The sequence below is a fragment of the Bombina bombina genome, chromosome 5 (assembly GCF_027579735.1).
Source record: "Bombina bombina isolate aBomBom1 chromosome 5, aBomBom1.pri, whole genome shotgun sequence".
Classification (NCBI taxonomy): domain Eukaryota; kingdom Metazoa; phylum Chordata; class Amphibia; order Anura; family Bombinatoridae; genus Bombina; species Bombina bombina.
This window is the reverse complement of record NC_069503.1, coordinates 616470238-616482496: the sequence shown is the minus strand read 5'-3', so window position 1 is coordinate 616482496 and position 12259 is coordinate 616470238. Positions and strand designations below refer to the sequence as shown.

At 39.4% G+C, this 12259-nt stretch overlaps 1 protein-coding gene across 1 annotated transcript in view; it reads left to right on the top strand.

The window, feature by feature from the left end:
- The window catches only part of LPCAT1 (lysophosphatidylcholine acyltransferase 1), a 451016-nt gene that overhangs the window by 258179 nt on the left and 180578 nt on the right, over nucleotides 1-12259 (top strand). The window contains exon 5 of the mRNA XM_053714577.1: nucleotides 10017-10077. Coding sequence (XP_053570552.1) covers nucleotides 10017-10077 — 61 coding nt within the window. The remainder of the gene's footprint in view (nucleotides 1-10016; nucleotides 10078-12259) is intronic.

Here is a 12259-nt window from a genome sequence, read left to right as displayed (position 1 = left end):
AACAGCCAGAGTGGCGTGATAGGTTCTGCCCGGTATATCAGATTCCAATCAAACAAAATAACCTCAGTCGCTTAAATCAACCATCAGGGAGGAATGAAGAGCTCCCTAGCGATGTTTGAGGTGTTTCTAATCCGTCAATGGGCAGAAGTCCACAACTGTTTTCTTTCCGCAATTCATATTCCGGGTCTGGAGAACTGGGAAGCGGACTTCCTCAGCAGACAATCATTTCACCTGGGGGAATGGTCTCTCTGCCCAGAGGTGTTTGCAGAGATTACTCTCAGGTGGGGGATGCCAGAGATCGATCTCATGGCTTCTTGTCTCAATGCCAAACTACCCCGGTACAGGTCGAGATTGAGGGATCCTCAAGCGAAGTTAGTAGACGCATTAGTGGTTCAGACTCGTATCTTTTTCTTCCATTAGCTCTTCTACCTAGTGTGGCTCGCATCAAGCAGGAGCAAGCTCTGGTAATGTAATAGCACCATTCTGGCCTCACAGGACCTGGTTTGTAGATCTGGCGAGAATGTCCTCGTCCCCTCCTTGGAGGTTACCTTATTCAAAGGACCTTCTAATGCAGGGGCCATTCCTACATCAAAATCTAGATTCTCTGAGGCTGACTGCGTGGAAATTGAACGCTTAGTCTTATCCAAAGAGGGTTTTCTGATAGTGTCATAGACACTGATTCAGGTTTGTAAGCCGGTTACTAGGCGCATTTACCCTAAGGTATGACAGACTTAACTCCACTGGTGTGAGTAAAAAAGTTTTCCATGGCACAAGGTGAGGGTTACTAGGGTTTTATCTTTTCTCCAAGATGGATTGGAGAAGGGTATTTTTGCCAGCTCTCTGACTTATTGGTTTTGTTGCACAAGAGATTAGCGGATCTTCCGGCCGTGTAGTCCTTTAAGTCTCTGACTAGAATCAGACCTGTTTTCAAACCTGTTGCTCCACCTTGGAGTCTCAACCTTGTTCTTTGTGTTTTGCAGCAAGCTCCGTTTGAGCCCCTGCATTCTGTTGACATTAAACTGTTAACCTAGAAGGTTTTGTTTTTGTTGGCTATTGCCTCTGCTCGCAGTCTCTCTGAGATTTCTGCTTCACAGTGTGAAGCCTCTTACCTTTTCTTCCATGCTGATACGGCAGTTTTATGTACAAAGTTAGGGTTCCTTCCTAAGGTGGTCTCAGATCATAACATCAATCAGGAGATTGTTGTTCATTCCTTTTGTCCAAATCCTTCTACCACAAAGGAACGTTTGCTCCATTATCTGGTTGTGGCTCGTGCTTTAAAATTCTACCTTCATGCTACTAAGGACTTCAGGCAATCTTCATCTCTGTTTGTCTTGTATGCGGGTAGACGCAAGGGCCAGAAGGCCACTGCAACTTCTTTATCTTTGTGGTTGAGGAGTGTCATCCGCTTAGCTTATGAGAAAGCGGGGCAACAGCCTCCTGAGCGGATACCAGCTCATTCCGCTAGGGCAGTTGCTTACTCCTGTGCTTTTAAGAAAGACTACTCCTATGGATCAGATTTGTAATGCGGCTACCTCTTCCTCCTTGCATACTTTTTCTAAGTTCTATAAATTTGATGTGTTTGCTTCGGCTGATGCAGCTTTGAGAGAAAGGTGTTGCAGGCTGTGGTGCCCTCAGATTAGGGTTCACTTTTTTTTTTGCCTTCCCGTTTATTCATTTAGTGTCCCCTGGAGCTTGGGTAACTTAATTCAGTAATGAATTAAGTTGTGGACTCTCCCTGCCTTTGGAAAGAAAACAAAATGTATGCTTACCAGATAAATTCCTTTCTTTTCTGGCAAGGAGAGTCCACGACCCCGCCCATAATTTTTTTTTTAGGCAGCTTCCCTGTTATTTTCTCTTCTGGCACCTCTATACCCTAATGTTTCTCCTGCTTTTCCTTGTTTCCTCAGCGGAATGATGGGGGATAGGGGAAGTGGGAGGTATATTTTATAGCCTTTGGCTGGGGTGTCTTTGCTTCCTGCTGGTGGCCAGGTGTTGATATTCCCAACAGTAATGAATGAAGTCGTGGACTCTCCCTGCCAGGAAAGAAAGGAATTGATCTGGTAAGCATAATTTTCGTTTCTGCCAGAAAAACATTTTTCTTTGTTCTCTTTTCTTTATTTTTATTACAGAAGTAAAAAAAAAAAAAAAAAAAAAAAGATTCCCATCAGAGCTTTTTCCGTTTGTCTTCCTCATAATTTTTGCTGCATTAGAAAAAGTCTATTTTTTAATGCAAACAAAAATAATTTGGTACCTCAGCTTTGAAATTACAGCTGTTTGACAGTGCATTGCTAGTAGAATATTATGGCTGTCTGCTGTGGCTGAATTATCACTGTTTATTTTATACAGTTGCTACTAAACTAATGTATAAAAATCAGCTGCATAGGAATTTGGCTTGGGGCAATCCTATACAGTGCACACACCAGAATTCAGCTGCAAATCAGGTCAACCCTCCTGCTTCTGAATTTTACTGGTCTGTTTTCTTCCTGTAAAATAAATATGAAAGAAAAAAAAATGTATGAGAGCATTCTTGTAAGGGAAATGCAAGGTTAGTTGCTTGCATATTTCAGATACTTATCTAGTTGAAAAAAAGGCAAAACAACTTCAGTACTACAGGAGCGCTACAACAGTGCATAATTTGTTTTAACAGACAGAAGGTGTAAAACAGAACACAGCGAAACTGATTTTAAAATGTAAATAACAAAATAGGCATCGCACATCTGCAAGTATTCTCACCTCAAAATACTTATTCCAAATTTATAATCATTTTAAATAAGATTTTTTGTTTGTTTCTATGTGCTTCTACGTATATATATATATATATATATATATATATATATATATATATATATATATATATATATGTATATGTATATGTATGTATATATATGTGTGTGTGTGTGTGTATATATATATATATATAAATATAGATATAGAGAGATATAGATATAGATAGAGATATAGATGTGTATGTATATATATGCCGTAAATCGCTTTATGAACTGTCTGAAAAAAATTAAAAGCCAAGTTGCAATTCATTTGTGTAAATATGCCAAAATAACTGTAATATTGTGCAGAATTATTTGTAAAAAGTTGATTTTCAGACACAACGATCACTTGGAAAAAGATAGTGAACAACTGGTTAATGAATCACTGCATACTAAGATACCTATATCATTTCACCTGTATGGGCGGAGTAACAGAACGGCTTAAAAGTCAGTGATCTGATGAATTTGAAACAAGCCGGATGAAGCCCTGGATCTATACACCAATGAGGGTGAAACGCGCGTTGCTAGTCGCAATCAGTTTGTGAGAGGGTTACAGCTGTACCCTCCATGTTTTTTGCTCACCGGAGATATTGTAATCACAGCGGTGGTTGAGATGCAGGTACACTCACGGATGGGAAACCGTCACGACTACAGAGAGCAAGAGGAAGAACGGATGGCATAAACTACAGCTGTCTTGTAAGTTAGATATAGAAGCAAGTTTACTAAGAATCTACAATCAAGGTAAGCCCAGGATAATCAAGCTGGGTTAGAAAACTGCATGATATTAACTTCATAACGGAGTCACATTAGCCTACCTGGTGAGGCGGATGTCCTTATGTGATATGATACGAATGCTTGAAGCATGTAAAAATGACTTTGCTTTTTGAATATATCCGCTTTGGATTCCACTACTGAATGTATGCAATGTCTGTGACTGATGTGAAATTACTCGTGAGTGGTATGAACCTGGCAATTTTCTCCCACTGAAGATATAAACAGGACGTTTCAAAAAAGCTAAAAAATTATTAGACAAGCCGTGGTGGAATTTAAATGACACTCATATCATTGGGACTCTTATAGCAAAGTCTAATTTTGCACATACGGTATACCTCTTGTCTAAGTGGGACCACCGTTTTTTGGGCTCAGGGAAGTGTGTGTGTGTTAGTGTGTGTATATATATATACACACACACACACACACACACACACACACACTTTCCTGAGCCCAAAAACCGGTGGATCAATGTACACTTAGAACAAAGGCATCACAGTGCTGGAAAGTATTGGGTTAAAACATACCTTTTTAATTCACATAGTTAAAGAACAGGTCAGTCTCAGTGAAAAAGACAATGACCTGGAGTGTAGTACATACGGAGATGACTTCATCTGACGCGTTTCGCTCCCTTGAGGCGCTTTAACAAAGTGCCAGAAGGGCATGAAATGCGTCAGTTCATGTGAGCCATATAGATAAAATTGTGCTTGCACCTCTGGGTTGTGATGACACTGCACTAATTGGCTTAAATGCATGTCAATAGATAATAGCCATGTGATCAAGGGGCTGTCAAAAGAATCTTAGATACAAGGTAATTACAGAGGTAAAAAGTATATTAATATAACAGTGTTGGTTATGCAAAACTACGGAATGGGTAATAACAGGATTATCTATCTTTTTAAACAATACAATTTTTGGAGTTGACTGTCCCTTTAACCATTAAACTTGGTGACCAGTTCACATTTAATGTGTGCCAACAGACTTGAATGTGTCTTACCACAAATATTTGAGCTTCTGGGTGTTTATTTTAGCCTGACACTATGGACTAGGTTTGTTAGGTGAAAAAGTTGTTACTTCCATTTCCTCTGCCCCTGTATCCTGTGACAGTCAAAAAATGTATATACGGTGAATTCTTGTACATGCTCAGTAGGAGCTGATGCCGCAAAAAGTGTGCATATAAAGAGAGTACAAATTTTGATAAAGGCAGTAAATTGGAAAGGGTTTCTTTTTTTTTTTTATTTACGTTGCTTGCTGTATCTGAATCATGAAAGTTTTTTTTTTTTTTAATTTTAACTTTAGTGTCTCCTTAAACTAAGGCATTTACGATCGATTTTGCATATATCAAACTTGATTTTCCTAATACAGTAATATTTACTGGTCTGGCAGTTGTGTTTTAAAGTTTCTCCCTAGTGAAGTCAGATATTGTTGTTTTCTTTCCTAAGATATGGTGAGTCCACGGAATTATCAATTACTAAAGGGAATATCACTCCTGGCCAGCAGGAGGAGGCAAAGAGCACTACAGCAAAGCTGCTATGCATGTCACTTCCCTTACCCACAATCACCAGTCATTCTCTTTGCTTGCAGTGCAGGTGGAGGTGAAGTTTTGGTGTCTGATCCCCAATCAAGATTTTTTTTATTTTAAAAGCAGAGTAGGTTTGCTCTGATCTTTCTAAAGGGTCTAGCCTTAGCCCATGTCAGTCTCTTCAGTAGGACAGTGGTGGCTTTTGAGCTATTGGTAACTTGTGGGGTACAATCCTCACTGCGTTTTCCCAAATCATTTTGCTGCCCTATTTAGAAAGCCTGAGTAGGTTTACTCAGTCTTTCTGTATTTCCACAGGTCCATGTGAGGGATCGCATCCTCTCAAACCAGGTGAGCTGTCCTACTGCTGGACAGATAAATGTTATGGTAAGTGCCAGTTTTATTTTTCTATGTAAGCAGGGAAAAATTTGGCACTTATTCAGCTGAAATGCTGCAGGGGGACTTTTTTATTATTCCTGTGAGGGTGCAGGTTTTTTTGGCAGTTTTTGCCGGCACTTTTAGTGTGAGCAGTTATTTATTTTATTGATGGCTCAGTGAGGATCCATTTTTAGTAGCGAATTATGTACTTTTATTGGGGGTTTGTTTGTTTTTAAGCCTTGTTTAAAAAAATAAATAAAAAATGGCTTTTTTGTAAGCTGTAGGACCGTCCCTTTTAGGGAGGTTCTGTTTCTTTGATGTCATTGCTTTTTTTTACGATTTTCTTCACTTCCTGTAGAGTGAGGTGCATATATTTCAGATGGCTCTGTGCACATATTTCGGAGGGCTTTTTGCTGTTTTTGCTTCTCTGGAATCTAGATTGTAAACGGGATTGTTTTTTTTCCTCAGTTTGCTGCTGGTTGCAGGACAGGTAAGGCACCTCAGTAATTCTGCTGAGGTGTAGGGTGTTGCCTGGGGTATGTTTTCTTGATTTGGTAATTTTAAAAGGAACATTTTATTTACATTTTTTTTGTTCTGTATTATATATATCCTTTGTTAAAAGATAAAAAAATAAATAAATATATATATATATATATATTTTATTTATTTTTTTGCTTCCTTTTTATATGGATCAAGAGGCTGTGCAGGATGTTACCTGTAGCTTATGTTTTGATGCCCAGGTGGAACCCCAGTACCTTTTTTGTTCTTCATGTATTGAAAGAACTTTAGCTTATAGAAATAGACTTTTTGACCCTGAACCATCATTATCTAAGGCGGATGCTGTTCAGGAGCCTCCTGTTTCAGATGTGCCACAACTGTCTCCTCAAGCGTCCCAATCCTTTCCATCTGCGCATGCAGTGCCCTGCGTTTCCTCTCATGCTCCATCTGGGTTACTTTGCAAGATATTGCTGTCTAGGTATCCTCTGCGGTATCTGAAGCGCTGTCTGCTTTTCCTATGCTGCAGGGAAAATGCAAAAGGGAATTTAAAGAAACAGTAACCAAGGTTTCTGATCCTCAAGTGGCTAATCAAAGTATTTCCTCTCAAAAGTCTGAGGATAAGGATTCTTCAGGTACATCTGAGGGTGAAATCTCGGATTCAGGCATTATAATTCCTTCTGCTGATGCTGAAGTTGTGTCCTTCAGATTTAAGCTGAAACACCTCCGCTTGTTACTTAAGGAGGTTTTGGCTACCTTGGATGACTCTGATACTATCGTTGTTAACCCTAAGAAGTCTATTAAGCTGAACAAGTATTTTGATGTTCCGTCTGCAGTGGAGGTATTTCTTGTTCCAGACCGTGCTTCTGAGATTATTGCACGGGAGTGGGAGAGACCCGGTATTCCTTTTTTTCTCCATCTCCTATTTTTAAGAAAATGTTTCCTATAGCGGACTCTATTAAAGAGTCGTGGCAAATGGTTCCTAAGGTGGAAGGAGTTATTTCCACTTTGGCTAAGAGGATCACTATTCCCATAGAGGATAGTTTGTTCCTTTAAAGGGACAGTCTAGTCAAAATTAAACTTTCATGATTCAGATAGGGCATGCAATTTTTAACAACTTTCAATTTTACTTTTATCATCAAATTTGCTTTGTTCTCTTGGTGGTATTTTTGAAAAACTAAACCTTAGGTAGATTCAAACTGATTTCTAAACCGTTGAAAACCGTCTGCAGAGGCTAAGATTCAAGGTAATCAGAGGTAAAAAGTATATCAATATAAACGTGTTGATTATGCAAAACTGGGGAATGGGTAATAAAGGGATTATCTATCTTTTTAAACAATTAAAATTCTGGTGTAGACTCTCCCTTTAAGGATTCGATGGATAAGAAATTGGAGGCATTAGTAAAGAAAATGTATGTTCACCAAGGTCTTCAATGGCAGCCTGCGGTGTGTATTGCTACTGTTACCAGCGCTGCAGCTTACTGGTTTGATACCTTGTCTGATTCTATTCAGACATATACTCCTCTTGAGGAGATCCAGGACAGGATTAAGGCTCTTAAATTAGCCAATTCCCTTTATTACGGATGCTTCCTTACAGGTCATTAAACTAGGAGCAAAAATGTCTGGTTTTGCGGTCCTAGCTTGCAGAGCCCTCTGATTAAAATCCTGGTCTGCGGATGTTTCTTCTAAATCTAAGTTATTAGCTATTCCCTACAAGGATAAGACCTTGTTTGGGCCTGGTTTTGCTGAAATTATTTCAGATATCACAGGATTAAAGGGATCTTATCCTCCGGATAAGAAGAATAAGCAGAAAGGGCATCAGAGTGATTTTCGTTCCTTTCATAACTTTAGAGGTAAACCCTCCGATTCCTCTTCCAAGCAGGAACTATCCATGTCTTCCTGGCAGTCTGGTCAGTCTAGGAACAAAGGGGAAACAGTCTAAGAAATCTGCGGCTGACTCCAAGTCAGCATGAAGCGTCGGCCCCCGATCCAGGAACGGATCTAGTAGGGGGCAAGTTTTCTCAATTTGCTCAGGCTTGGATACGAGATGTCCCAGACCTGTGGGCTTTGGAAATTGTATCTCAGGGGTACAAGATAGAATTCAAGACTTTTCCTCCCAGTGACAGGTTTCTTCTCTCAAGATTATCTGTAGACCAGCTAAAGAGAGAGGCGTTCTTAAATTGTATCAAGGATATATTTAAAAAAGGCCTCTGGACAGTCCCCAACTTTCTCTGAATTTAAACAAATTTAAGCCTGTTAACTAGAAAACAATGGGATACACTAGGACAGTGTTTTTCAACCAGTGTGCCGTGGCACACTAGTGTGCCGTGAGAGATCCTCAGGTGTGCCACGGCAGACTGACAACAGTGTGACATATTTTTTAAACGTTGCTTGTTTTTTACTCCCAGTGCAGGGATAGTTTGTAGGAGGCATCGCATAACAGCACAATACATACAGTATGTGTGTGTTTGTGTGTATGTGTGTATATATATGCTGTATTAGGCTACAATGTGTGATTTTTTTTAAATTTTGGGATGGTTGTGTGCCACAGGATTTTTTAATGTAAAAAAGTGTGCCACGGCAAAAAAAAGGTTAAAAATCACTGCACTAGGAGACCCTTTTTAAAAGAACTAACAGTTTTATCATCAAATGTGAACCCTATATTCATACTTTACACCAGGCAGTACAGAGACAAATAATTTATCCCTTAAGAAACACGAAGGGAATCGATTGAGAGGCCAGTGGAATTTGATGTTAGGGTAGAAGCTGGTGTGGCTTGAATTTTTTTATTTATTTATTTGTGGAGGGAGGTAGGGGGCGCATGGGAGAGAGAGTCAAGGGGCCATTTCTCTTCTAAGTACTGCTGAAAAGATTTCATTTAGTTTCTCACTGGTTTTCAAACCTGTCCTCCAAGCCTCCCCAAAATGCCAGGTTTTTAGGATTACTTTGGGTAAGAGCAGGTTAAAGTGAATATAAACTTTCAGCAATTAGGGCCCAGTTTTTAAATATACTATTAAAAACAGGGGCACTTTCACTGATGAAAGTTTACATTGCACCGTATTTTACAAATACTTACCTTATACTTCTTCAAAGCCGGATCGGCATCCCCCGCATGCAGGTCCTCTGTGAATACATCACCAATGACAAAACCGGCTTCCTCCAATCACGGCTTCCCCCCAGAGCGTCCATCTCGTGAGGCCCTGCCGTGATTGGAGGAAGCCAAATCGGTCACGTGTTGTCAACAACCAATTGAAAATCTGGCCGTTAGGCGGCCGTGAAACCACGTCACCCGTCTACTTATTAATCTACGCATGCGCAAATGTTTGGCCAGGCACTAATATATCAGGAGCGCGCTCCCGTTTCTCTGGGCACAAACAGTTTCGTCAAGAAGCGCAAGTGCAGTAGATGGAGCCGTACCGGATTAGCGCATGCGCAATAAAAATAGCTACTGTGAATGCGCTTTGGAGCTACGTATAGAGCGGGTTGGGACCGATCTATACGTCAGAACCCAGAAATATAAGAAGTAGAGGATGGGAGGAGTTGGAATAAATACGGTAGGAAATTAGATTTTTAATAAAACTTCTAATTATTGATACATTTATGAAAATAAAGTTAGCGATCATAATATATTAAGGTAGTAGAAAAAATTAATGTGTTCGAAGGGGACCAACTTTACTTTCACTTTAATGTATATTCAGACTTTTTTTACACACTTACACGCTATCTCTTTCTTTTTTGCTCAAGCATGTATGCGCGCTCCTTTCCTAACTAAATAAATATACATTCTTTCATTGTTCAGGTATGTACAGCTATATGGCGACTCCTATACTCCATGAAGGAAAAAAACAAACTTTTTATTTAGTTTTTGAATATTTTGAACCATGGAACACTTGGGACCTGATGTTTGTTATTTATTATTTGTAAATTGTAGCGCTCCAGTATTTTTGTAGCTGATGGTTACTGGAACAGTTCACAAAACCTCTAAACTACTGGGATATTTAATTTTAAATGTTTTTTGTATTTTTATTTCGTGGGTCTTCTGTTTTTCAGCATATATTTTTATTTATTTTTTCTTCTGTTTATTTTAAGGTAATGATTTTCCCAGAAGGAACCTGCACCAACAGATCTTGCCTCATTACCTTCAAACCTGGTAGGAATCATGCTAGTGAAAATTTGAATGTGTTGTATGTATGTGACCGTGCACCTTGAAAACGAGTTTCCTCTTGGTGCAAAAACCTGTTTCTGTCTAATTCACTTTGTAATTACTGTACAGTGTTGTGTGCTTTCGAATGCACAAATATCAGCTACATTTAGCAGAAAAATACAGTTTACACATACATATTTCCTTTTATACCTATCTATGGCTTCTTCTCTGCCCCTTGTCATCTGTAAGATGTCTACACCCATAAAGCTGGGTGTACATACACAAGCAATTATGTCTTCTGCTTCCTTTGATTTGGTAATTCCACACAGGCACGTTATATAAATTGTGTGTGTGTATGTATGAGATTGATAGATAGCGGTATAAATATAGAGATAGATATGTGCGTGTGTGTATATGTGTGTGTATATGTGTGTGTGTGTGTATATATATATGTATGTGTGTGTGTGTGTGTGTGTGTGTGTATATATGTATATGTATATATATATATATATATATATATATTTCTCCAACATAGGTGTGTCCGGTCCACGGCGTCATCCTTACTTGTGGGATATTCTCTTCCCCAACAGGAAATGGCAAAGAGCCCAGCAAAGCTGGTCACATGATCCCTCCTAGGCTCCGCCTACCCCAGTCATTCTCTTTGCCGTTGTACAGGCAACATCTCCACGGAGATGGCTTAGAGTTTTTTAGTGTTTAACTGTAGTTTTTATTATTCAATCAAGAGTTTGTTATTTTAAAATAGTGCTGGTATGTACTATTTACTCAGAAACAGAAAAGAGATGAAGATTTCTGTTTGTATGAGGAAAATGATTTTAGCACCGTAACTAAAATCCATGGCTGTTCCACACAGGACTGTTGAGAGCAATTAACTTCAGTTGGGGGAACAGTGTGCAGTCTCTTACTGCTTGAGGTATGACACATTCTAACAAGACGATGTAATGCTGGAAGCTGTCATTTTCCCTATGGGATCCGGTAAGCCATGTTTATTAAGATAGTAAATAAGGGCTTCACAAGGGCTTATTAAGACTGTAGACTTTTTCTGGGCTAAATCGATTCATTATTAACACATATTTAGCCTTGAGGAATCATTTATTCTGGGTATTTTGATTATATCGGCAGGCACTGTTTTAGACACCTTATTCTTTAGGGGCTTTCCCTAATCATAGTCAGAGCCTCATTTTCGCGCCGGTATGGCGCACTTGTTTTTGAGGACAGCATGGCATGCAGCTGCATGTGTGTGGAGCTCTGATACATAGAAAAGTCTTTCTGAAGGCATCATTTGGTATCGTATTCCCCTTTGGGCTTGGTTGGGTCTCAGCAAAGCAGATTCCAGGGACTGTAAAGGGGTTAAATATAAAAACGGCTCCGGTTCCGTTATTTTAAGGGTTAAAGCTTCCAAATTTGGTGTGCAATACTTTTAAGGCTTTAAGACACTGTGGTGAAATTTTGGTGAATTTTGAACAATTCCTTCATACTTTTTCGCAATTGCAATAATAAAGTGTGTTTAGTTTAAAATTTAAAGTGACAGTAACGGTTTTATTTTAAAACGTTTTTTGTGCTTTGTTATCAAGTTTATGCCTGTTTAACATGTCTGAACTACCAGATAGATTGTGTTCTGACTGTGGGGAAACCAAGGTTCCTTCTCATTTAACTATATGTATTTTTTGTCAAAAAAAAAAAAAAAAAAAAAAAAAAAAAAAATGAGGATTTTTCTGACAGAAGCCAGAAAAACAAAACTTCTAGACTCTTGTCGGATACTTCATTCCGTTCCTCTTCCTTCCATAGCGCAGTGCATGGAAGTGATAGGTTTGATGGTAGCGGCAATGGACATAGTTCCTTTTGTGCGCATTCATCTAAGACCATTACAACTGTTCATGCTCAGTCAGTGGAATGGGGACTATTCAGACTTGTCTCCGAAGATACAAGTAAATCAGAGGACCAGAGACTCATTCCGTTGGTGGCTGTCCCTGGACAACCTGTCACAAGGGATGACCTTCCGCAGACCAGAGTGGGTCATTGTCACGACCGACGCCAGTCTGATGGGCTGGGGCGCGGTCTGGGGATCCCTGAAAGCTCAGGGTCTTTGGTCTCGGGTAGAATCTCTTCTACCGATAAATATTCTGGAACTGAGAGCGATATTCAATGCTCTCAAAGCTTGGCCTCAGCT